General features: G+C 41.6%; 1 protein-coding gene across 1 annotated transcript in view; it reads left to right on the forward strand.

Annotated features, from left to right (window-relative positions):
* The window catches only part of MYOF (myoferlin), a 159,253-nt gene that overhangs the window by 18,756 nt on the left and 113,398 nt on the right, over positions 1-27,099 (forward strand). The window contains exons 2-4 of the mRNA XM_004607526.2: positions 4,275-4,330; positions 7,107-7,198; positions 25,802-25,910. Coding sequence (XP_004607583.2) covers positions 4,275-4,330; positions 7,107-7,198; positions 25,802-25,910 — 257 coding nt within the window. The remainder of the gene's footprint in view (positions 1-4,274; positions 4,331-7,106; positions 7,199-25,801; positions 25,911-27,099) is intronic.

Consider the following 27,099-nt stretch of genomic DNA (forward strand, 5'->3'; position numbering starts at 1 on the left):
TAGGTGAGACCTTGTCTGATGTCCACAGCCTGAAGTGTCTTCCCCTTCCTCTGAATTTGTGTCTTCATGTGTATCTTTTGACTGTGGCAGAAGCCTCGTATGGTCACCCAGGCTACATCTACAGCCCCATGGGAATTCCTGAGGGCAGGACCCATGTCTTGGTTTTGCACCTTTTACGGTATCCAGCGCAGTGCCTGCAAATGATATTTAAAATACAGTTGGGGTTGGAGTCAGGTAGGGAACTTGCCTTGCACATGGCCCACCCAGATTCAATCCCTGGCATCCCATATGGTTCCCTGAGTGCCACCAAGAGTGATCTCTGAGTGCAGAGCTAGGAGTAACCCCTGAGCACAGCCAGATATATTCCCAAGACAAAAACAAACAAAAATATAAAATAAAATAAAATAAAATAAAATACAGATAGTGGGTTAAGAGTGAGGATGTTGACCCATATGTAGACCATTCTAAGGACTGAACAGTGAGGTCCTTTCACCTGTTCTAACCACCAATTGTTCACATCATTTTCCCCTTTCTAGAAAGAAATTTCAGTATGACAATGAAACAGGCAAGAGCATGGAAAAGTCTTTTGCTGTTTAGTGACAACATGCTCAGAGATGCATTTGGGTCCTCTGTTAACAGCCCATTAGTAACATTTGTGGAGTGTTTTAGTATCAGGAGGCAACTTTGTTTTAAAGGGTCATAGCCAGTGGTGCTCAGGAGCTACTCTTGGCTCAGTGCTCAACGGTCAATCCTGATTGCTCAAGAGACCATGTGGGTCAAACCCAGGCCTCCTGCATGCAAAACCCATGAGCTAGCCTGTTGAGCATCTCTCCAGCCCAGGAGGTAGCGTAAACCCTTGTTACCCCAGTTACTCACACTTAACAGGTATTTAATAAGTCTGAAAACAAAGGAATGAGCTAGTGATCATTTTTGTAGTCCTTAGCTCTGAAACAGTCCTAGCCCTGACCAGGGTGACTTGGTCAGTAGTTCCAGGCTTGGCACCTACATGGCATTGTAGAGTGTCTTAAGCCTGATTCCCAGACTGGGACTTGATTCAAATGAACAAATGCTGGCTCTGTCTGCAGCCTACCTGGAGCCCCGTTCCTGCCTTAGCTTTTGCCTGGCATGTTTCGGATTCCGAGGGTAGACTCTTGTTCTACCCCAGACTCCTGTGCCCAATCAATACAAATGATTCCCTGCCTGTTCTATGGTCTTACTTGATACCTCTTGCAATGGCCCATATTCTCTCTGGAAAGTCCCCTGTGGGCCTCAGGGTCTAGACACCTCTTCCTCACTCAGTTCTCGAGCCATTCAGCTTTGGGCAACAGGGCTGGTGAGATCTTGAGGAAGGTTGATGACACCATTTCACCCGTGTCCAGGGCAGGAATTTCTAACCTCTTTCAAGGTCACTGACTCATTTGAAAATTTGATGAAAACAACAAACTTTCTTCCCCTCCAAAACTCACAGATGTGGTATTTGGTGTGTTGGACTTCCCTCTGGCTGTTCCCAGGATTCCAGGCCCATCACACACATTGTATTTAGGCCGCTTTTTTCTCTGGTGTTTTCCACAGTTTCCACAGAAGCACCACTTCTAGGTTTAGCCTAGGATCCTCTGCCATAGAGAAAACAAAAAAACCCTCTGAAGGTGGGTCTTTAGAGGGAGCTATAGTCATTGTGGAGAGAATCCATTTTTGGCTTATTCCATTGGTGCAAAAATCACTCTTTTTTTTTTAATTCTTTTTGGGTCCTACCTGGCGATGCACAGGGGTCACTCCTGGCTCTGCACTCAGGAATCACTCCTGGCAGTGCTCGGGGGGACCATATGGGATGCTGGGAATTGAACCCGGGTCGGCCGTGTGCAAGGCAAACGCCCTCCCTGCTGTGCCATGGCTCCAACCCCTAATATTTATTTATTTATTTATTCAAAAATCACTTTTCACAGCATCTCTTCCTCTTAAGAGGACTTTCCACCCCCTCCCCTGAAGCAGTGGGGGGTAGGGGGCTGACAGCTGGGAAACTCTGTGCCTGGGAGACTCTGTGCTCTGCAAAGAAAGGCACAGTGAGGTCTTGTCATGCGCCAGATTAGGGTCACTTAAAGGGAAGCCTGTGGGGGTTTTGGGATGCCCACTCAAGTGGAAAAGTTAATGCTTAGCAGAGTGGGGGTGATGACTCATGGCTCTGCTATGCTGAGGCCTTAGAAGAATGAGGTGGTTAGTCCCACAGTCGGCTGCCATGAGCAAGGCCTGAGCCATGTGACTTGAAGGGGAACTAAACCTGATGCCACCCACATTCCACAGCAGGAGCGGGAGCCGAGGGGTGGGTCAGTGTGTGGCCAGGCCTCTGGGTGGCTAGTACAAAAGCTTACCCTGCCGCCGGCTAACTCATCATATTACTTCACATGTTTCCCTTGCTGTAAAATGATTATACCTACCAACTAGGATCTTTAAGGACAATGTGGAACAATAGAAAGAACTACAGTGCACTGAGCTCTGAAAACCTCTGTGATTTTCTGTGTGATAAGAACACAGGAGTACCTCTTGTCCTCATTTTTGGTCTTTGGTCCTGAAATTCTGGTCATCTAAGTGTCAAGGGGCTAGGATCCTTTTTCACTCTGATGAAACGGCGAGGTTGGGAGCGTCACCAGAAAAATCAAGACATAGAAGTTTGGAATTTTTAACCCCTGACAGTTCCTCTCTGCCAACACACACACACACACACACACACACACACACACACACACACACACACAGAGAGAGAGAGAGAGAGAGAGAGAGAGAGAGAGAGAGAGTATGGAGTTCAAGATCAATCTTTCTAAGTGATGTAACTTTCATGAAAGTCCCAGTGGAAGGCAGAGTGATAGAGATGTCCTGCCTTGCCTTGCACAAATTTCAATTTAGTCCCTGGTATCATATCCTGCCACTACACCCAATATGACTGAAAGCAATCTAGGAACAGTCTGAGCACCAGCAACATAGACCCCCTCAACCTTCCAAAAATCTCATTAGGAGAGGTTCCAGAGTTTCCAGGGGTGACACATCTGTAATCAAGGACTAAGATGTACCCCGAACTGTATGGAGACAGAAGCTATCTCAGGATTCTCTCTCTCTCTCTCTCTCTCTCTCTCTCTCTCTCTCTCTCTCTCTCTCTCTCTCTCTCTCTCTCTCTCACACACACACACACACACACACACACACACACACACACACACACACACACAAACACAGTCCTGGCCCTGTGTGTCTCTTTATCTCTCTCTTTCTGAATCCTGTGTCACACCTTGAACAAACTAGTGAATGTAAGAAACTCCTTTCCTGATTTGGCTTTAATTCTAAAAACACATGACAGAATGCTTGCATAGAATCTTGTACATCAATAGTGTTTGATAACTATCTGAGGACTTAGGGATCATTCAAATCCCTTACTCCTTGGACTTCAAAGACAATCAGTCTGAATTTTCAGCATTCAATACCATTACTTCCCAGTCCCAGAAAATACTAATACTATTACTGCCCAGTTCCAGACACAGAGAAAGACCTTGTATCTGAGAAAAGCCTAGAGCAAGGAGAACTGCCAACTCCCTAGAGTTGGTCCTAGAATGTGTCCATCTACTGCTTACCTTACACTGAGGTCTGCTTTGTGGGGCAGTAGTGGCAGTCCAGCCTTAATCTATAAGTGCTGTGGGGTTCTTGTGGTCCACAGCTGTTGCATGTGCACGTGCTTCTGGGCTGACACCCCAGCTTTATCTCAGGACAGCAATGCTGTGTAGGAGCCTGAACAATTTTCATAATTTCTTTGAACCTCATCAACTAAAGTGGTGAGAGTTAGGGACTAAAGATATAGTCCTATATCTAGATATAGAACTTGCCTTGCATGTGGCCAACCTAGGTTTAATCCCCAGCACTGCATATGGTGCCCTGAGCCCTACCATTAGTGATCTCTGAGCACAAATTCCTGTCAAAGGTCAGAGGCCCCAGGTAGCCTTATCTGAAGGAGTTGATGAGGGAAATCCAGATAAGCTCAACATTTTTGTTTGCTTGTTTGATTTCCTGGTTCACACACCAGGGGTGGGAAAAGCATCTTAGGTTCAAAAATGTACTTTGATTTAGGCAACCCCTACTCTAGAGAGACAAATAGGAAAATGGGGTTTTCCTAATTTCCTAACATCTGCAAACATGATTGGCCCTTAGGGAAATGCCCTTTGAATAAACCGATGATTGCTTCATGCTCTGTTCCTATTTCTAACGGTTGACTATCTCTTACTTTGTATTTACAGATGAGAAAAAGAAAACAAAGAAAGTGGATAATGAACTCAATCCTGTCTGGAATGAGGTGATTTCATTGTTTTTTCAACTTTGTTTCAATGGATGCATGGGCCCTGATGGACCCACCTCTGGTCAGAGGTTAGCTCTTCCCTTGGGAGGAGAATCTGTATTTCACCCAGCCTTTCTCGCTTTCTTTTTGCCTTCACAAGTTCTAGAAGGCTTAACACAATGGCAGCTGCTGGGTGGGGGTGGAGTGGTGGGGAGGAAAGGCTGCCTAGTCTGGTGTCGCTCTGTGCTTGCAGTAAGCTCTTGGTCTTGTTATGTTCCATGTCTAGAGCACATATGTAGAGCAATGGGTGTGGTCTGATTGTCTTGAGAATCCCAGCAAGGAAGATCCGCAAATGAGCACCTATTGGCACCTGACTATCATGGCTGTAGTATCATGTTTTGTGTATCTGACTAGTAATGACATTTGCTTTTTATTTTGATGAACTTGATATATATTTGACACAAAAAATTTAAGCACACAGTATAAAAAATAACTTACCTTTGGAAACTGAAAAGATAGTAAAGGTGATAAGGTATCTGCCTTTCCTGTGACTGAGCCTGCTTCATCCCCATCACCTCAATAGTACCTACCAGGAGTGACCCCCTGAGCACAGAACTAGGAATTCTGCCTAGGCACTTCTGGGTGTGCCTCCCCACAAAAATAATAAAATGAAATTATTTTAAAAATTACTTTTGGGGGGCTGGAACAATAGCAAAGTGGGTAGGGCGTTTGCCTTGCACACGGCCAACCCAGGTTCGATTCCCAACATCCCATATGGTCCCCCAAGCATTGCCAGGACTAATTCCTGAGTACATGAGCCAGGAGTAATCCCTGTGCATTGCCAGGTGTGACCCAAAAAGCAAAAAAAAAAAAATTTTTGGTTCTCCTCTCTAAAACCAACAATTATTAACATTTATTGAAAGAACATATTTAATAAGATGTGGTATCTTAAAATGATAAAATTAGCACATGGAGCAAATACTAATTTCTATTCTAATATCTTTATTATTATCCTGAGTGTATAGCATATTATTCCATTCAGAATATTTTGATGACTTTTAGTAGTCTACTGAAGCATATAATTTATCTCCCCTTCCACTGTTGATTTCATATGTGTTTTATAGTTTCTGTTTAATATATGAACAAAATTAAATTATTTTAATTGAGCATCATTTTCTTACCTTCACTAGTGTTTTTTTTAAAAAAAACTGATCATTTGGGGCCAGAGAGAAAATACATGTGTTAACACATTTACCTTGCACAGAGGCTACCCAGGTTTGATCTCCAATGCCTAATATGGTCTCTAAAGCACTGACAGCAGTGCAGAACCAGGAGTAACCCTGAGAACTGGCAGGCATGGTCACAAAACCTAAATAAATAAATAGAATTAAAAATAAAAAGCTGGTTGTTTGATCCCATTGTTTCTGCCCCACCCTCAGGCAGGTTAAACCTCCCTAGATATAAGACATTAATAAACATGTTGGTTATTTCTGGTAAGTCACTAAGCTATGAAGACTTTTTTGATTGCAAATCCCACCCATGTCTACTCCCTGTCCCTCAAGTGAGAATAAAAATCCTCTGTATGCCTTTCCAAAACAGACCTCATACAAGGCAAGAGCGAATCCTCTTTCTCCACTAGAACCCATTTCAAGTCAGCAGGACAGCCACTAATGTGAGAGTTGGAGAATTGTTTGGTTGGTCCCCGTAGATTCCATGAAGCCTAGCACCTGAAACCAAGTTTCAAGAGTAAAACAAATTAAAATGTACACAGGTTCATTTATTTCAAGCTTTAGGTTTGGACTAACGTGGGCATGACTCTTCTTACTGGATTCATTGCAGTGATTACGGCAGCCGGCTGTGTCTGCACAGACACATCTTCCTTAGTGTGTCGGCCATTTACACCCATTTTATTTCCACCTTCTTTTCTTTCTCACATTGCAGCTCAATTTATTAAATAACTTGTCAATTGCAGTAGGTTTGGGGGGATTTGGCTTGATTTGGAAACAAAACTTGATACTCAGGGGCATATATGGTGCTGGTGAGTGAACCTGGGTTTCCAGGTTCTTTTGAGTCATATCCCCTGCCTATCTACTGCAGTTTTATAACTGAAACACACCCAAATGATATAACAACCCAAGAACCATTGGGATCTATGGGCATGCTCTAATATGACTCAGAAGATGAATTCTTGTCCATTCCAAACACATTGCAAGGACAACCATTTCATCAGAAAATGCTGTTCTATTTCATTTATATGTTACACAGTCAAACTATGCTGTGTTGTTACACTTGCTCAGTGCAGCAGCAGTTTATTGCTTTAAAGATGAAAGTCTTCTCTGACTATAACACTACTCTAGAACTTAAAATAGGGATTGGTGCATTTTCGAAAAAAATGTATCTTTAGATTATTCATCTCTTTGTTGATTATACTATAACTAATAAGAGCAAGTCATTTAAAAAAGCCCGTGAAGAAAGCATTTTCACACACGCACCTTATATAATTGCCACTGTTGCTGTTGGAATTAAATTAGTCCTTGATGTGAGACCAGGATTTGGTGTAAAGGTGCAGAATCTAAAACACACGGAAGCAGGAGATGCCTCCAGATTTTGTTCTTGGTTGCATCTCCACAACCATCAGCTGCCTCCAGCCTCAGAATTTAATCATGTCTATCTATAAAAATTAAGCAATTCAAAAGGAATCAGTGGTGAAGATAACAATCCCATGCCCAATATCTGTGCATTCTCTTCTGTTCCTTTTCACATTCTTTTGCTTTCATAATATTTCTGTGGACAGATTTTGGAGTTTGACTTGAGAGGGATACCACTGGACATTTCATCTGCCCTGGGGATTGTTGTGAAAGATTTTGAGACAATTGGACAAAACAAGTAAGTCGATTGCAACATATTTTCATTTTACGTTTTATCTTACTATTGTATGTTTTGTTGAAGGAACGTATCTTTACTGGCATTTCATAATGCTTCCAATATTATCAGACTAGTTTTCTGCTGTTTTCTCTTCCCCTGCCTTCTGAGCCAATATCAGCTATGGCTAATAAAATCACAGTACTTTTCCTAAACTACGTATTCCTAAGAGATTGCAAACATCAAGCCACCACTTGTCTGTCCAATTTAGTACTTTTGTGAAAATAGATTTACACTTATGCTCCTGAATTTTTTTATCAGTAACAATTTATATATCCAATATCATTCAGTAGTTCTTTAATAAAATATTTATTAAATACAAATATTTATTGAATCCTATGCAATTTATTGAATTCCCCCGTCCCTCTCGGAGAACCCAGCAAGCTACCGAGAGTATCCCGCCCGCACAGCAGAGCCTAGCATGCTACCCGTGACGTATTCAATATGCCAAAAACAGTAACAATAAGTCTCACAATGGAGATGTTACTGGTGCCTGCTCAAGCAAATCGATGAATAATGGGACAACAGTGCTACAGTGCTATATATAGTCACTTCCTACCTCCAGGCTTTTATCTAAGCTGAAGCTATATGTATTCAAGCAGAAACATTTCTTCTCTAATTACATGTAACCCATACACATCTCATTTAAATTCTAACTTTTAACACTACTTCCACTTTTAATATTTTATTGGTCTTTTAAGTGTAATAGATCTAAAGCAAAGTCCTTGTCTTACTACCTCTACCAGTTTCAAATGAAGACAGATCATAGTGATGTCCATGGTGGCCCTCAACGATGCTCCCTGGATAACATTAACACTTGTAGAATTAGAACCTAGTCTTAGGTTATTGATTCAAACTAACCAATCCCACAAGAAACGAATGATTAAATCTGAATTCTTGTCATTTTTTCAATGGAAATTAAGTCATTATGGTAGGGTATTCTTAGTTTCTCTTTAGTGAATTATCCTGCATGTTGTACCATACAGGTAATTACATTATATAATTAATTATTTTGTTTTATTCTGTTTTGTTTGGGTACCAAACACGGCTGAGCTTAGAGCTTACTTTTGGCTCTGAGCTCAGGGATCACTCCTTGTGGGCTCAGGGAACCCCATGGGTTGCCAGGGATGTTGTGTGCAAGTCATGTGCCTTACCTGCTGTACTGTCTCTCTGGCCCACTTCATATTCTTAATGGTATGATGTCACTGACCGTAAGATAACCACTATTCAGCACCAGGTTTTTGGAGTTTTAAAAGAAGCCTGATATTAAATGACCACATCAATCAAGAAGAAACATCCCAGCGTTTAGTAATTTCAATGCACTGAAAGGTGTGACTTGGCCTCAGGCACATTTGATATACTCAGAAAGTTGGAATAAAAACAAAAAATTAGAAAGAATTAGTTGATGTAGGCTGATCATATGCCCCTGTTTTCTGTGGACAGTCCTGGTTTATTGTCTCAGCACAAGGTTATTAATGCCTCCTTTGCTACCGGCAGTGGCTTGATTCGTACTAGTAAATTAGTTGGTCATGCTAGTTATTGAGTCATCCACTTAAAGATGCCAGACTGAGAAAGTGTAGAGGCATTTAGCTCTGGCGGTGCCATAGGTACTGTCCATGTTCACCTTTGATGAAACCCTTTTTCCTGTCTTCATTGCAGATCAATGTTCTTTACAGAGCATTCCCCATCCCCTTTAAACTGTATAAAAATGTTCTGGTAGGTTCTGGTCATACTCTATTAGACTGAAAAGCATTCAGATTCAGACTTTTTACAATAATGGGTCTCATTCCCCTGACCCTGAAAAAGCCTCCAATACACCACTTTGGAAGGACTAGTAAGGAGAGGCTGCTAAAATCTCAGGGTTGGGACAAATGGAGACATTACTAGTGCATGCTTGAGCAAATCGATGAACAACAAGATGACAGTGATACAGTGATGCAGTTGTACATCTGTTTTGAAACAATTATGTGATTTTCTATTCTCCACCCTATCTCTCAATTTTATTTCCCATATTTTTAAGTTCTGGGGGAAGTGGTTATTTAAGCCTCACTTTAGCTTTCTATCTCTAAAAATAGCTAAAGTATTTTTAGCTTTCAATTTCTAAAAATAGCCCCTTTTCTGCTTTGATTTTCTTTTCTTTCTGCAAATGGCACCACTATTCTAAACAAGCTCCCTTCAACAGAAATATAGTATGGCCACATTTGTAATTTAAATTTTCCTAGTTACCACATTAAAAAGCAGAAAATAAAGCCCAGGTGGCATTAATAATAAATTTCATTTAACTAAGTATATTTGACACATTGTCTTTCCAATATGTTAAAAGTCATTGAGTTTTTTTATGTGCATTTTTTTTTACCTTTGAAATGCTGTATTTTACTCTTATAGCACATCTGGATTCAGAATGACCACATTTTAAGTGCTCCCCAGTCACATGTGCTGGTACAATGTTACATACCACTGGGCCCTACACGTCAGACTTCTTTGACTCCTCTTCCTCTTATATCCCATGCATTCTGTTGCTTAATCTCAGCTTTTCTTTCCATTATGTGTGTCATGTGCTTCTTACCAACCTAGTTCAAATCTTTGTCATTTATTTTAATGTGGCAACAAAACATTTCCTAAAGCTCTACATAGAGATAAAAAATACAATTTGTGATACAATTTGTGAAGAAGTTGTACATAACTCCCACTTATATTTGGTTATCCACTGCCTTGGGAATGGGCTCAGTGAGAAGGACAGTATGTGATGAGAGAGCAGAAGGTCTGGGTTCAAATTCCAGGTCTACCTCTTATGTATGGACATAACTTTTGTGTCCAGGTTTCATCATCTGGCCTTGGAGCTCTCTTCAGATGTTTCAAAGTTCTTGCTTTTCTGGCAATAGCAATGCTTGAGGGTATACCAGAAACAAATATATGAGGACACATGTGGGTCAGGTACTGTGGAATGCTGTTAGAAAATCAAAATAGGGGCTGGAGTGATAGCACAGCAGGTAAGGAGTTTGCCTTGCATGCTGCTGACCCAGGTTTGATTCCCAGCATCCCATATGGTCCCCTGAGCACTGCCAGGGGTAGTTCCTGAGTGCAGAGCCAGGAGTAACCCCTGTGCATTGCTGGGTGTGAGCCAAAAAGCAAAAAAAAAAAAAAAAAAAAGAAAAGAAAATCAAAATAAGGGCCAGAGAGACAGTACAGTACAGAGATTAAGGTGCTTGCCTTGTGCCAGTTGATTCTGGTTTGATCCCTGATACGACATATGGTCCCCTGAGCACAGAGCCAGGAGTAAGCCCTGTGCTTTGTCAAATGTGACTCCAAACCAACAGAAAATAAAAATAGCATTAATGATAGTGATTGAAGGTTAGGAGACAAGATACAGTGTTGTGATCAAGGTGCAAGTGAATAGAGATCTCAAAAGAAGGAATCTCCCCTGCCCCCTCCCCCCCACCACTCCCTCCTACTTCACATCTCTATGTAGAGAAAGCATATCCCAGGCAGAGGGCCCAGCAAAAACAAATAGCAAGGTAGGAGTGGGGAATCGCTGAGGATGTGTAAGGCTGGAGCACAAGAACAAGAGAGACAGGGACAGAGGAAAAAGAGAAGCTCAGCAAAGCCACAGCTCAAGACATGGGTGACAGGACTTTAGATTTCAATCCTAACACAATGGAAGCCCACTGAAGAATTATACATATGATCTGATTTTTGTTTTAAATCATCCTTCCAACTGGCTTGTGGAGACTGGGGGCAGGCAAAACCCGGCTAGGAAACCGGAAACACAGTACTGGGAAACTATTGTGTATTTATCAGACATCTGTTGAAAACACAGCAGGGGCCTAGGTGGAGAGAGAACAAATTCACATCCTAAGCCATAGTTGGGGCATTTCAGGGAGATAGAATTGAAGTTCAGTCTCTCTGATCCTGGGCATTTCTCATTTTTTTTAAAAAAGAAAGATGTTATAAGGAAGTCCCTCTAAGGTCTGGGATTGCACCCGAGTTGGCTGAGATGTGGTGCTCTCTGTGTTATGGTATCTGCTGAGCACAAAGCCCAATCACAGGAGGTGACAGCATTATGATGACAGAGACTTTTAGGCATAACAAAAAAAAGGTAAATCCTTGATAAAAGATGGAGCTGCTCCTCACCTCTCTCTCTCTCAATCACTCTTCACCTGCCTCCAGGGAAATCTTCTTCCCTATCATTTCTTCCAGGCACCCTTTTTCTCTTTCTTATGCTGCTATCTCCGCAGCCATCTGAGCCAGCCTCATACCCTCTGGCATTTCTTTTGCCCTAACAAAACTTAATCTGTCCCTTATCTGTCTTTCAAGGGCCTGTGGGATGAACAGAGTGTTTGGAGAAATTAATCCCAGGGATGTTGCAACTGCAGCTGACAGTTGACAGGGTTAACTTCCTGGGAACAGTGATTATGGGACCCAAGACCACTGGTGACCAGGCTGATAGAGTGAAGAAGCTGGGATTCTGTGGTGGCGTCATACGGGAGGTCTTCTCAACTAGGAGATAAATTCTCTGCCCTGCACATTTCCCTTCACGTTTGTGGAGTGTTTTCCAAAGCCAATCCTGAGTTGACTCTTGAATGAACAGTCACGTTGGCCCATTCCACTATATTCTCACTAAACTAAGAGCGGGTATTTCTCCACATTCACTAGGAATCATGACGTTAGACCTTGATTCCATCCATCAATTAAACAATGCCTACACCTTGCTCAATTTACCCATACATTGCAGAGGGGGGGGGGGAAAGTGCATCTGGGAATAAGTTACTTGACTAAAATATTTGTGTATTTGACCCCAGGTTTTCTGTTTTCTTTTTTCTGAAAGATCCTCATGAGGCCTTAGACAGCCTCCTGAATGCCCATGGGGGCGCTTTTCTCTCCCCACTCCGGAAGGGCAGGGAGGGGACAAAAGAGTTTCTACTACTCTTGGGTATCAGTCTCCCATTCTGTTACTTTGTATTCCACAAATGATTACTCCACAGCTTAGAAGCTGCCCTCAAATGCTGGGGAGAAGGCAGTCCAGATAGAGAAGGGACCACCAAATAAGGGGTGCTAGGAGGATCCTCTCAGGATGGAAGATGCACTCTGAAAATAGAGTAGAGACCAAAAATGATGGCCACTTAATACCTTTATTGCAAACTACAACACCCAAAAGGAGAGAGAGAGCAAAAGGGAATGCCTCGCCACAGAGGCTAGGTGGGGTGGTGGGGAAGGGGTAGGGGTGGTGGGAGGAATGCTGGGACTGCTGTTGCTGGAAAATGGGCACTGGTGGAGACATAGATACACGGTCATTGTATGACTGAAATGCAAGCACGGAAGTTTGTAAGTCTGTAACTGCACCTCTCGGTGATTCAGTAATTAAAAAAAAAGTAAAGAAAAGAAAAAGAAAAAATGTATGCTACTGTGAAATTGGATATAGTGAGGCAAGATTATTTAAGGTTTTGAAGGAGTAGGAGCATTCAAAGTTTTAATTCTTACAGATTATAGCAAGTAAAAAAAAAAAAAGAGTTTCTACCAGCCTTAAGGAATGTCCTGCCCTGGACTGTTCCCGTTGCCCTGGAGACCGGTTGTGTAAATAAGGCTCTCACTTCACCTCTGGGGCCTATAAGCAAACAGTGCCAGGAGGCTGACAGGCTTTGCCCTGCTGGTAGCCACACCCACTGTGGCCTGGGCCTGTGGTCCCAACAGCCAGCAACATTCCTGCTCCAGCGCCACGGGGAACTGCTCAGCCCAGAGCAACCTCAATTGTTCCTCCCTTTGCAGTCTTCCAACCAGTCTTCCAGATGAATGAGGGTGAGAGATGGGCCATAGGAGCCTCTTGGTCATGTGCCGATCCTGCTATTTTTAGCTGAAATGCCAGCGGGGGAGGATTTTCCCAGAGGCTCACATGTGAGAGGGCCTCCTTGCAGGCAGGCGCTGTGGTCATGGCTGGGAGGGCTGAGTATATCTGACAGGGTTCCTGCACTCAGTCCTCACAGACACCCAGTGGGACAAGTCCCGTCTTTCCTCAGATAGGTTTACTAATCTGTTCAGAGTCAGAATGAACATCTATATCCAAGTCTGTACTCTTGACTGAGGTTATATTCACAACCTCAGATCATATATAGGATCTGAAATAAAGGTGAAATGATTGAAGTGGGGTTAAGGGGTTGGCTCCCAAGCAGTGCTCATGTGCTACTCAGTCACTCTCTGTGATACCCCTCTACTGGGCAAGACAATTCAATGCCAGGGGCCCAGATGTGGTGCTGCTAAGAACCTATAAAGCGAGGAGCTATCACAAGGACTACCCCAGCAGTGCTTGGGTTGTGTCTGGATCGTGGGCTTACATTGGTGATATTGGGAGACCATGTGGTGCCAGGCATTGAACCAGGGTCCACCCCACAGAAAGCCTAATATCTGTGCTGTTTTCCAAGTACTGGTTGTTTTGGAAACTAAAACAGAAAAATTGCTTTTTCTAATTTTGAAAGAAAAAAACCAAGAACATTTCCCACTAGGTGATTGGTAGCTGCTGCCTAAGTTAAAATTCTAAGCAGAGTTTTTATAATTGGGTAAAGAATCACTACACTCTTGTTCTCTGATGGACCAGATGTGATCAGACAGACCACGTCATCTCAACTGATCTTTGCAGTGACACAGGGAAATGCAGATGAGATTGGGAGCTTGGGAGATTGAGGCTTAAGCTCAGGCTCGTTGGTGACCAGGTCTTTGTTCCTAAAAAAAAATCCTCTTCAGGAGCCTACAAGCTTGGAAGTGGACAGTATTCCCAAACTTTAAGATGTATGTGTCTGTGCGTGTGTGTGCCAGGGAGGAAAGAGAAGTTCATAGTAGAATGTTCACTTTTGCTATCCCCTATGCATTTTGGGAAAATCTTGTCATCAGCCTCAGTGTTTGTCCCACACACAACCCAGAACAGCCTCTGCCTTGGCTCATCATTCAGTGACTTGTTTTAGTTCCTTGGAATGTTTCTGTTTTGGGAACTCTTGGGAACATGATTAAGGTCTTGGAATTCTCATCCCTAAAGTGATCTGAGTTGTGAAGTTCCATTCAGCTAATACAGGAGGGGATAATCTAGAGATGTAAATGCTAGACGATGAAGAGGTAGAATGAATCCATCTGGGCAGAGGGACACTTGAGGTGGGATTTGTACAAGTATTCAAGAATATGAGTGTGTCTTCACATTCGCTTTTTCTAGATCAGCGTTCACCAGTCGAATGTCAGTTTAATTTTCTATTTAGCTGCTTTTGTGACCTTCCTGAGCCATATGAGGAGGCTGGAAATACCACATCTGTTTTGTTCAATGCTGTGGTACCAGCCCATAGGCATCCTAGCACATAGTCAGTTGATTCCCAGGAAATGTCTGTCAAATGAACAAAAGCATGTATGAGCTTGTTATTGTACTACATGATGATAAGTAACATTTCTTAAGCACTTTGCATCTGACAGTCCAGTGGTAATGCAGCTGGTGGTCCACTGGTAATGTACCTTTTGTGAGGAAACTCTGATTCAATACTCTGAAGCAGTTCTGGGGTTCCAACTTAGGTTTAAGTTGCCCAAAAGTCAGAAAAACACAAAGGTCAGATCACAAGGGAAACAAACACCAATTCCGAAGCCTAGGTCCCTTTGAGAAGAGATTCAGAGCTTATGCTCCAGTTCATAAGAATGTAAGTATGAATAGGAGCTAAAAATGGAGATTCTAGAGCCAGAGAGAGAAGGGATGGCTGTTTTAGAGCCCTAGCTCCAAGGATTACTAGTGGCTAAGCAAAGCCTCAGAATTCTCACCCCTAAAGTGATGTGTTGCAAAATTCCATTCAGCTAGTACAGGAGGGGATAATGTAGAGACATAAATGCTAGAGGATGGCGAGGAAGAGAGGGGAAGAGAGCAAGAAGAGAAGAAGAGGAAATGTAAGAGAGTTGCAGAGGGTTCCTCTGGAAGCTTCACTGTGTGATCATCATTGGGGAGATTTTCCAAGCTAGAGACCAGAATCATCTGAAAGAAACAGAACAGTCCTTGCAAAGCACACAGGGCTTTTATGTTCCCATCAGCCAGAATGGAAAAACTTTATGATTCTTGGAGCTTGAGTAGAGTGTGCTCCAAATACCCTTACCACAGTTATGTGGATGAAAAACATATATTTATTAGTAGAGGATATTATTGGTAGGAATGGACAGTGAAATTAGTACTATAATTCTATTCCTAAGGCCAAGGAAGGCAGAACAGTTTTTGTATACATTAAATAGAGACATGAAGGATAATAAATCAAAATTAAACTTCTAGGGATGCAAATTACAATGTCTGAGATAAAATGACTGTAATTATCTCTCTCAGAGTTCGAATTTTTAGTGTTCTTCTTCTTCTCTGCTCTTTGTATGCATTCCGAGCCCCTCCTGCCCAATGCAGAGCCAAGTTAGAAATGTTATTTGAAGGTAAATCACTGTGAGTCTTCCGTTTGGCTGTAGCATGAGTGAAAGGAGATGCTCAGACTTAACACTCTACCTTAGAGGAAATTTACCCAAGTCATGCAGGAGAGATGTGTCAATTGTATCGTCAAGAAATTTAGCTTCAATTGGGAAACTCTTAATCCCAAATTAACAAGTTTATTCATCTATATCATGGGACTATAATACTTCCTGAGTAGCAGTAGACACAGGGCAGCTTAACACACTCACACCAGTGTGAATCACTGGTTGTTCACTTGAGTGTGGTTTAGTTAATACAAATTGTAACACCAGAATCAACACGTTAATTGATGAAAAATTGCTTTGATTTGCTGAACAACACAGTAAATAATATCTATTGTGGGTTTAGCCTATGCCAGGCCTAATGCTACAACTCTTCCACACATAATCACATTTGATCTTTGAAACAGTGCTGCATCAGACAGGCTTTTACGCCATTGTTGGAGGAGGAAAATGTGACCTCGGAAAAGTTGACCAAATTGCTTCAAGTTACTCATCTCCTTAAGTGGAAGCACATGGTGTCAGCCCAGTTATGCTGAAATCCTATGCGGCACACAGACCTTCTTCAAAGATTTATTCTGTGTGTATGTGTGCGCATACATTTAGGATTATGTATAGAAGTGTAGGGATGTGTGTTTGGAAGGGGCCTGGGACCAGGAAGGAAAAGAGAGAGGAGAACAGCATACAAACAGGATGGTAATGGAGACTGTAGAATTAATTAGAAAAGAACAAGGGAAAACTTGGGCTGTGAAAAAATTTATTCCCTGGGCAGGGTTTTAATTATTATTGTTTTAATGTAAAATCGAGAAAACAGAAAGGCTTTGGCTGGGAATTAAATTAATTTGTTGGGGCAAAGCATGGCATGAAAGAAATGAGAAATGTTTGTTTCCAAGACCGTAGGGGTTTAAGATTTGTTTCTCCTGTCACTGAGATACTGTTCTGACAAGCTACATGGAAACCAGATTATTTGGGTTGTACGTAGAGCTGTATCTTCTTTTTTTGTGTAAGGAATAGACAGCCCGTTGGGGTTGGGGCAGGTTTTCTAATGGCTGTCACTTCTCAAGCTCTGTGAAAATATAAGCCAGGAGCAGAAGTTATTGTGAAACAGGAGTCTCCATTCTGATAGATTTCTGATTCCACATTTTCAATAGAGCAGTGCAACTATGAAACATTCGAAGTGGTTTGATCTGGCTATCTCTGGATGCTGGGGAGGCTAAAACCCACTGTCAGGAGAGGCCAATTAAGGACCTGCCACAATCCTGCTGTGGCATTGCTAAGCTCTCCTAAGTAAAGGTGGTCCCCATCCTGGAGAGAGCCACCTAGAGAGATGGAAATAGAAAGGCATTCCATAATGACAAGAGCTGTAATTATTTTCTAATTGCACTTGAAGGACCACTGTAGGAGGGGAAGCTTTATTACTTGTAAGTTATTTGTGAGGTCATCAGACTGTCTGACTGTCTGAAGGAGACATCGATTAATTTGTTCTCTCCACCAATAATTCTTATAAGATTCTACTGGGTATGGTGGTACTTAGGGTTTACTAGTGACACTGTGCTCAAGAATCACTCCTGGCATTGCTCAAAGGACCGTATGTGGTGCCAGGGATAGAACCCAGGTCGGCTGCATACAAGTCAAGCACCACATGAGTCTTGAGTTACAGAAAAGGAATTATATAATAAGCAGAAAAGTACACCAGATGGTGCAAATGTGAGGGGAAAAAACAAGAATGAGGGAAGAAGAGAGAAAAAAAGTGAAGAGAGATTTGTGTTTGCACAAGTCTCACTCACGCTGATTTAAAGAGGGTTTTGGTGAAGAGATTTGCTTTAGGGGTGTTTCACGATGATGCATCAATCCTCAATACCTTAAGCCCACTAGGAATAGATAAGACAGTCATGATTCCTAAGATTTCCACCATGCTGAGTTCAAATATGGGCTTGGTTTTATCCTTATATGCTCTGTTGGGTATTTTTTTCCAGAATAGTGTCTGAAAATAATAATCAAAGTAGCCTGCTAATCACCTTAACACCACATTCTTTTAATCCTAACAATACAATTAAAAGGAAGCTGTCATTATCTCCATTTTACAGATAAGAAAGTGAAGTCAAGAGAAGATAACACAGCCTGTGTTAAATGGGTATAAATTGTAGAATAAGAATGAGTCCAGGTTATTCAGCTCTGCCTGGCTCCACACTCTTCCCCTGTCCTTTTTGTGTGATGATGTAATTAAGATCATAACTAGGATTCACAGACTAACTTGGTTGTAGTGCCTGACCGGGTTCACATATCAGCTTGCAGTGCTCATACGCACAGCAGTGATACTTATTAGGTACTAAACTACTGATTTTCATTTGTGGTGCTTGTACACATGCTCACCATTGGCTCACTCCTTTAGTTCCTGTGCTCTTGACCTTTCTGGCATTAGTACTCATGGGATCATCAGGGATCCCAGGCAGAAGAGGCTCAGGCATCAGAGGTGCTAGATCATGCTCTGAGCATGTGGTGATCTCGGGACAAACACATAGCATTATGCTTGGATGGCAGACATTTAAAGCCACTAAGCTGTTCTCCAGGCCACTGGCTCTGGGTCTTTATCCAACAAAGCTCAAGCATGGTGAACCAATGAGCAAATGAAAGATTGAGAGAATGAAAACCACCCCCTTGAGTCTAATGGGTGAAAGGATCAGAGACTGAGCCTGGTTGTTCTACTGAACCATCCAAGTAGGTAAGCACAGATTCAGATCTCTGAGGACTGGACAGGAGACTTGGTCGGATGCAAATAGAAAAACAGCAGGATACATTCACAAATAAACTCAGGAAATAATTACGGAGCGTCTCCTGTGCCAGACATTAGGCTAGTTAGCTGGCCCTTGCAGCCACAAAGTGGCAAACTCTGACCCTGCTGCTTCAGTGATCAAAAGGCTAGGGGAGGGAGACCTGAGTTTCTACTCAGTTTCTCCCCTAGATAAAACATAGTCATTTCAAGGTTGGGAAATGAAGAAGACAAAAGGAAGTTCTTGCATACCCTGAATCCTGAATCCTATGGATCCTGCCACAGCCTCCAGACTAGGTTAGTAACTCCAAACCCAGGAATCAAATTTGTTCAAAATATAGGTCTCCCCCCTGCCTTCGACTAATACACATTGCCTCCTGAGGATGAGCAGAACAAAACTGTCCCCATTCTTTGCCAATCCTGGTCTGAAGAGGTAAGGGACCCTGGTAGCTAGACCTGCTGGTTTGTGTGGAGTATTGAGAAAACATTACTGCTCTATAAAATCATTGGTTCTATATATCCACTTCTCAAATGCAAACCTATAGGAACATATTGAATGTATTTACAAAAAGAAAGAACAAACCCCAGGGCTAGAGAAAAAGTCCATCAGTTAAGGCACTTGTTTTGCACCCAGCTGACCCATGTTCAATTCCTGACTCCTCACATGATTCCCCAAGCACTTCCAGGTGTAATCCCTGAGCATAGAGCCTAGAATAAACTGGGAGCATCATGCATCACTGGATGGAGCCCCCAAACCAAACAAAATAAAATGGTCTTTTTTCTAAAAAAGTATAAATAACTGCAAGTCTCTCTCCCCAGATCTAACTTTGCTTTATCTCCCCAATCTCCTCCCTGCCAGCCTTTTAATCCCTCCTCCTCCTTGGAGTCTGGATAAAAGGCATTATTTTGGGCCATTGTTTCCAGAACTTCCTGGTTATAAGAATGAACGAAAGAAAAAGTCTGACACAGGGTCCTTGGAATCTTTCAGTGGTGGCTCTGCTACAGGGACCCTGGTTATGAGCTAATGTGGGTCAGCTTATAGACTCAGGAGGGGTCCCCCCTTGTAAGCAAGGATACCAGACTGGGGTAGGGAGTGCCCTTGGAGGGGGCTTTGCTTACCAAAGCTTCCTGTGCTGGGATTGGCTGCCTAGATTGACCTTGGCTCTCCCACCCATCTGGTTCAAGTCAGGTGCCAGCCTTCCCACCTCACTCCCCCCATCTTTTGGGTCAGTGTCAGACATGGTGACAAATAGAGGAGGGAGACATGTGGAGCTGGGAGCCTCTCCAGTAGAGGAACCCTGTAGCTGCGTAGGCCAGGCCTAGATGACAGGACTCTGTTGGCCCAGAGCCCAGTGCATCCAAGAGCACCTCACAGGCCTTCCAGGATTTCTGCGGAGAACCTGGGAGCAGCTCAGAGACTCGCCTGACTCCTAAATTAGTTAGGAGCTGTTCATTTCCCCTCTGAGAATGTGAAACTGGTAAATGCTACAGTCTGTCAGGCCAGATACAGGCACTCCTATGACTTACTATCCAGTCTCCAGCTGGAATTCCTTTATGAAGGAATTTCCAGCAAACCCTCCCCAAATAATCCACGTGGGGTGAGTCCCTGTTTCCCAGAACAGCCTGCATCCATGAGCTTCCCCGCCACCCCCAACCCCTCTCACTCCACTCCCCTGATTAAGAACCCAGCCAGCAAATCTCCTTCTAAACCACAGCGGCATTCCCGTTTTACTATTGGCTCCTGGAGAGAACACTTTCCACTTCTCATTGCAAAACATTCTACATCCTGTTTGTTTTGACAAGATAGAAACTGTTGAAGAAGTTTTTAACCAACGCTAGCATGAGCAAGTTGCCAAGTTTACAATCAAACGCTTATGTTCCCCCATCCTAACATCTATGTTTAAGTCATTGTTCTCACTACTTATAATTATTTCCCTGCTTCATGGATATTCACCCAAACTATACAGACATTCTGGGACAGAAAGGAACCAGGTAGGATGGGCTTCCTCATGACTTCAGAATACATCTGCAATTTATTAATTCTTCAAGTAGAGCTGCAGCCAGCAAAACTTGGAATTCTTTATCAAGTTTCCTTTTGAGCGGGTGCCTCTGTTCCAGTGTTGGGTGGAGTCCATGGGGAGAAGTGTTTTTCTGTGAAAATGCGGGGCAGCCTCCCCTTCCTGTCACACTGTAATATCTCGGCATGCTTGCTGCCTTAGTAATCTGAGAGAAAAAGGGTTCAGAGTTTAGTGTTATACCCTTTAAAGGAAATTGACTTCTGGTAGGACTGACTGACCTGTTCTCCCCTGTGTAGGAGGCCAAGTCATCATTTCCCAGTCTGACAGTATTTTGTATCCAAGCAACATCAGAGAAAATAGGCCAGAGACGGCTGGGCGTGTCCTTGGAATCCTCCCCATTACCCAGAAGGGTTGTGTTCTTCAATTTACTGAGCATTTGCACTTTTCTACAACTCATTCTGGCTGTTAAAAGTATTCTGAGGATGCAAGTTATCCCTGATCTTCATTTAAACATGCCCTCTTTGTTTCAGAAAAAAAGATAATAGTGGGCTGGAGTTATAGCACAGCGGGTAGGGCGTTTGCCTTGCACGAGGCTGACCCGGGTTTGATTCCCAGCATCCCATATGGTTCCCTGAGCACCGCCAGGAGTAATTCCTGAGTGCTGAGCCAGGAATAATCCCTGTGCTTCGCCGGGTGTGACCGAAAAAACAAAATAATAATAATAATAATAATTTCTTTTAGCTACCCGCCCCCTGCCAACACCATCACCTTCTCCTGCACCCCACTTTCCAACACACACACACATCACGTATGTAAAGGCATTTAAAAAAGCATATCTTAAGAAAGAGGACTAACACCCTCTAAAAGAAGAACTTTAAGTTAGCCTTGTCAACTTTTACTTTTACTTTTTTATTTTTGGTCAGTGATAAGTTACTAACTTTGACGGGGAAAGGAAAGTGGCAGATTACGGTTGAATCAGAATGGAGGTTTTAACTCAGATTGGGTCCATGTTTTAAGACAAATAATTTTTGTCACAAGTCTCTCCACTCCCTGTTGTCTTACACTTCACTCACATTATTCCACATTTCTGTTATCACCAAACCCTTTTTCTTAACACCCTGTGTGAATTTAAGTTTGTTCAATGCCTTTTTAAACAAACACTATGGAAGCAGAAACCTGCTGGGTATTCTGGCTCATCAAGCATAGACATAGTCTAACTTGTAGATTTTCCTACATTTCTCAATAAGAAGTCACTTGACTTATATCAAAGGTTTTAAAGAAAGAAGATATTTCTTTTTTTAATTTTTTTAATTGAATCACTGTGAGATAGTTATAAGCTTTCACGTTTGGGTTACAATCATAGAATGTTCAAACACCCATCCCTCCACCAGTGCATATTCCCTACCACCGATATTCGCTTTATACCCCCCCTTTGCCATCCTCCCCCTGCCTCCATGGCAGACAATATTCGCCATACTGTCTCTCTACTTTTGGGCATTATGGCTTGCAACACAGACACTGAGAGGTCATTATGTTTGGTCCGTTACCTACTTTTGGCATGCATCTCCCATCCTGACTGATTCCTCCAGCCATCATTTTCTTAGTGATCCCTTCTCTATTCCATCTGCCATCTCCCGTCTGCTCATGAAGCAGTCTTCCAGCTATGGAGCAATCCTCCTGGCCCCTGTTCTTGAGTGTCAGCCTCATGTGATGTTATTCTAAACTCCACAAATGAGTGCAGTCCCTCTATGTCTGTCCCTCTCTTTCTGACTCATTTCACTTAGCATGATATTCTCCATGTCTATCCATTTAAATAAAGAAGATATTTTACTGAGATTGTCTTCTAAATAGATGTGTATAGAAAATATCATGCCTCCAAGCCTAGTAGCAGACTTTCAGAGCTCAAAAGGATCTGAGAATTCTTTGCTTCAGTCCACCCATTTACAGAAAATGAAGTCATCTCGAAGAGGTAGATAACTTGTCCAAGGCCTCAAAGGAAATTGATATAAACATAGGGCTGACAAGAATTGGCTAATCCAATCATTCTCAAACCTATGGCAGTTTTGTGTAGCAGAGAACAAATGACAATGGACAGAGATGCTAGAGAATAGAATACCAGTATAGAGTACCTCATTTGCTGATCATTTGATCAGTCATGGGACTACTGTCAGAAAAGAATTGTCTGGTTCACAACATTAGTAGGGCCAAATTTGAGAAATGTGGCTCCAAACCAAACTAGCCCACTCTCCACGTTAGCACCATCTCAGCATGCTGTACTTTTGGGTTTGTGGTAAGAACTATTTATCACTGATAAAGATTTAGGTCACCTTTAGCAATAGCAAGTCAGTACATGTTGGAATGCACATGTCATTGTCTTAATCACAAACTTAGTCTCTAAATCTTGGAATTGTGACAAATACAACTCAGTACATGTCTATATCTAAGGCGAGCCGCTCATTAAGATCTTTAATATCAGTCAGATGACTTCTAAATCTGCAGTTTTCACATTTTCTTAAATTTTCTCACATTTTCTCACATTTTCATCATCTTCCATGATCCATTCCCTTGGATTGCTGTTTTATTTCTAAAACATGGAAATAAATTCTCCTCAGGTTTACATATGTGGGGCAATGAGGGATATACAAGAGATTGTGTGACAGGCGTGTTGGGGGGAGGTATTCTGTGATTCTTGGTGGTGGAATATGTGCACGGGTGAAGGGATGGGTGTTCGAGCATTGTATAACTGGGACTTAAGCCTTGTAACTTTCCACATGGTGATTAAAAAAAAAATTTTAAAAAAGATCTTATTTAGAAAAAAATAAAATAAATAAAAAACAAAACAAAACCAAAATAAAAAACAACAAAAGATTGTGTGAAGGACACCTTTGGTGAAGGATTCACCTCTTTCATCTGGTCAGGTGAAGTCACCTGTAGCTGCAGCCTGTCAGGGAAATAATGATTTTATGTGAAGAGAAAATATACTTGTCTAAAAATATATAACAAATATACTCATCTGAAATAAATATACTCTCTAAAGACCCCATCAATTCTTAGCATTGATTGGGAGATTTAATTTCTCCAAGGGCTGAAAAGCTCACTAATCCCTCTAGGGCCATAAATTTTCTTTCTCATCACCAATCATAGAATCTACTTGTCAGAGAGCTTAGAAGAAATGAGAATTGCTTGTAGTTGTTGAGCTTCTTGTGGTATTCTGTTCAAGAAGGCCAGAAAGGTGTGCTTTTCTAAGAAGCCAAGAAAGCACATGAGTTGTTCCACTGGAGACAACAGGGCACCTGAGCAATACAGCAGATCTATTCATCAAAAGTGAGGTCATTTATTAATATTGGCAAGCACTGGAGGTATGTGGTTGATTGAGAGGGTCCTGTCCTATTTTTGAGGTCTGAGTCGAATGGAGGAATATGGATATGTTCAACAATGATGTTCATATGTTTACATCAGCTGTTACTTCATAATTTTTAAAGAAACTACTACATTTTAGAATAAGATGAAGATTTCTTTATAGAATAAATTTCCTGAGTTTTAATTTTGCCTCCAAACCCAGAGTTATATCTTTTGCCCCACTCAGGTTCATTTATCCTATGATTTTTGATAGAAGGAATCTCTTATGACTTCTAGGACTTGATGTTTCATTTCCTATTTTCCTGCAAATGGTGTTGCAGGCTATCATAGCTGCTATTTATTGGCACTGATTTCTTCAAATGTCAGCAAAGTATAGTAATTGAATTCTTACAATTCTTGCACCTTGAATTCTTAAAGTTCTTTTTCCCTTCTTCAGCGTCATTACTGAAAGCACAGCCCTGGACATTCTTGGCATTTTAAAAATAGCATTTCACAAAGATAAAATACCCTATCCACCAACTGATATATCTTATTGCATGCTATACCCACTAGTTTAAAGATTAAATGTCTTGAGTTGCATTTATATTCCAGCTAATTCCCTGGGAAATGCATTTCATATGTGTTTTTCCCATCAGATCCTCCTTATACAAATATTCTGGATATTCATTCTCGATATAGAGCCTTATTTATTCTTTCCTTTATTAAAAAATATATATATATATTTATTTTATTGCATCACCGTGAGATATAGTTACAAGCTTTCATGTTTGAGTTACAATCACATAATGATCAAACACTCATTCTTCCACCAGTGCACATTTCCCACCACCAATATCCCCAGTAAACCCCTCCCTTTCCCACCCTCCCACTGCCTCCATGACAGACAATATTCCCCATACTCTCTCTCTACTTTTGGGCATTATGGTTTGCAATACAGATTCTGAGAGGTTGTCATGTTTGGTCCTTTATCTACTTTCAGCACACATCTCCCATCTGGACCAATTCCTCCAACCATCATTTTCTTAGCAATCCTTTCTCTATTCCAGCTGCCTTCTCTCCCCAATCATGAGGCAGGCTTCTAACTATGGAGCAATCTTTCTGGCTCTTGTATCTACTGTTCTTGGGTGTCAGTCTAATGTTATGTTATATTACACTCCACAATGAGTGCAGTCCTTCTATATCTGTCCCTCTTTGTCTGACACATTTCACTTAGCATGATACTCTCCATGCCTATCTACCTTATAAGCAAATTTCATGACTTTGTCTCTCCTAATAGCTGCATAGTATTCCATGGTGTAGATGTACCAAAAAGAAAATATATAGTAAGAAACATGTTGTGTTTCAACCCTGGGGTTAGAGTTTGTGGACAGAACGACAATAATTCCTGCCTTTAGTGTACTTTGCTCTAATAAGCAGAATGCATGGGCTCTTTTGGGGTTGAAGATGACCTTCTGGGGTCCAGGAAGAGAAAGGAAAGCAGACATCCAATTTTTGAACGCTGATTCAGATAATGTAGGGTAGAAAGTTAACCCCATCAGTAAACTAACCACCTATTTAGATTTCAAGAAAATCTCCTTGATTTTCTTGTAGCGGGGTAGCTACACTGACCAGTATTCATGCGTCCTTTTGAATTTCCATCACAGAGGAGCGCCTGGTTTTGTGGAACTTTTTTCTTGCGTTCTGAGAGATCTACATTCAGTCTTTGCCCCTCACTCATCTAATCAATCATGACTTGAAACTTCAGACTCCTTAGTTTGAGTCTTTGACATGATTGCATGTTACAGAGAAGTGTTTTGACATGTTCACTGTCAAAACACTCACTTGGATGAGAATAAAACGATTGACATTTCATTATGGATGATTCAGGTGATAGCAGATGAAGAGGGGGGGAGTGGGTAAGGTTGTGGGGTCAGGGACACCATGCTTCTCAGGCTACTGTGTGCTTTCTTGTGTCTCCTGCAGACTGATTGGAACAGCCACTGTAACCCTGAAGGAACTGACGGGTGATCAGAGCAGATCATTGCCTTATAAACAAGTGTCTCTGCTAAATGAAAGAGGGCAAGAGACTGGGGTGAGTATCTTTCCTCTTGTAGAATGGCTTTGAAATGAGAACCTTTAAGAAAAAAAATTAAAAATCTAAGTAGCTCACTACATAAAAAGCAGGAATCTGTTTTTGAGATTGACACACTAATTTACAAATAATATGGTTTTATCTTATGTTCTCATTCACAGAACAAACCAATTTTACCAACTTGATTTTTCTGTGACAGAATGCTAGCGTAAGATCTATGCATGTTGATGAATAATTTTTTAGTTATGAATGTGTCCTAAATCTTATACATCATATCATATTTTATTAGAAATCTGGGTCTGTATGTATGTATAACCATATACACATGCATACACCATCTTTATTTGCAAAGAACTCCCCTTATTCTGAAGTTTGTCTTTTCTCATATTGTTAAAATTACTTTCTTGTGTGAAATGATTATAACAGTAGGTGGAGTTGTGGGTATATGTGCAGCAAAATAAAGGTTAGTAACACTGTGTAACCAGCATTAGCAATAGTAAAATATTCAAGTTTATGAATTTAAAAATAATTTTTAACTCAAAAAATTGTAGGTTAATGAAATGTAAAAATAGTAAACTATAAAAATACTAAAAATGTTTAAATACTGTATCCTAGAATAGTATCTCATGTAAGAAATTCATTTCAGATTTTAATGTTATGAATAACCTTATCTCCTAGAAAGGACCAGTATGTTTTTCCTTTTTTTTCTTTTGCTTTTGGGTCACACCCGGTAATGCTCAGGGGTTACTCCTGACTCTGTGCTCAGGAATTACTCCTGACGGTGCTCGGGGGACCAATTGGGATGCTGGGACTTGAACTTACCAGTATGCAAGGCAAAGACCCTACCCACTGTGCTATTGCTCCAGCCCCGAGTATGTTTTTCCTTTTCAGGAGTAAAATTTACATGCTAGTTTTTATTTTCCTTTTTGTCCTTGACTCAGACATCTCAGGGCCACAATTTAGGAAGGATTAAAGATGGCAATTATCTTCATTATTTGCATATTTGCTTCCTCTTTAATCAACCCTGATTCTCCTCCTTATCCAATTTTTGAATCACATTGCTATGTAATTTTTTGCTAGTCACTTAAAATTCCTTTTAGAGAATAAGTGTGAAAATAAATTCTAGCAATTAATAAAGAAGTCCATGAGCAAACAAACAACTTAATTATTTAAAAAGATCCTCTGTGAC

This window comes from Sorex araneus, chromosome 11 (assembly GCF_027595985.1).
Source record: "Sorex araneus isolate mSorAra2 chromosome 11, mSorAra2.pri, whole genome shotgun sequence".
Lineage (NCBI taxonomy): Eukaryota > Metazoa > Chordata > Mammalia > Eulipotyphla > Soricidae > Sorex > Sorex araneus.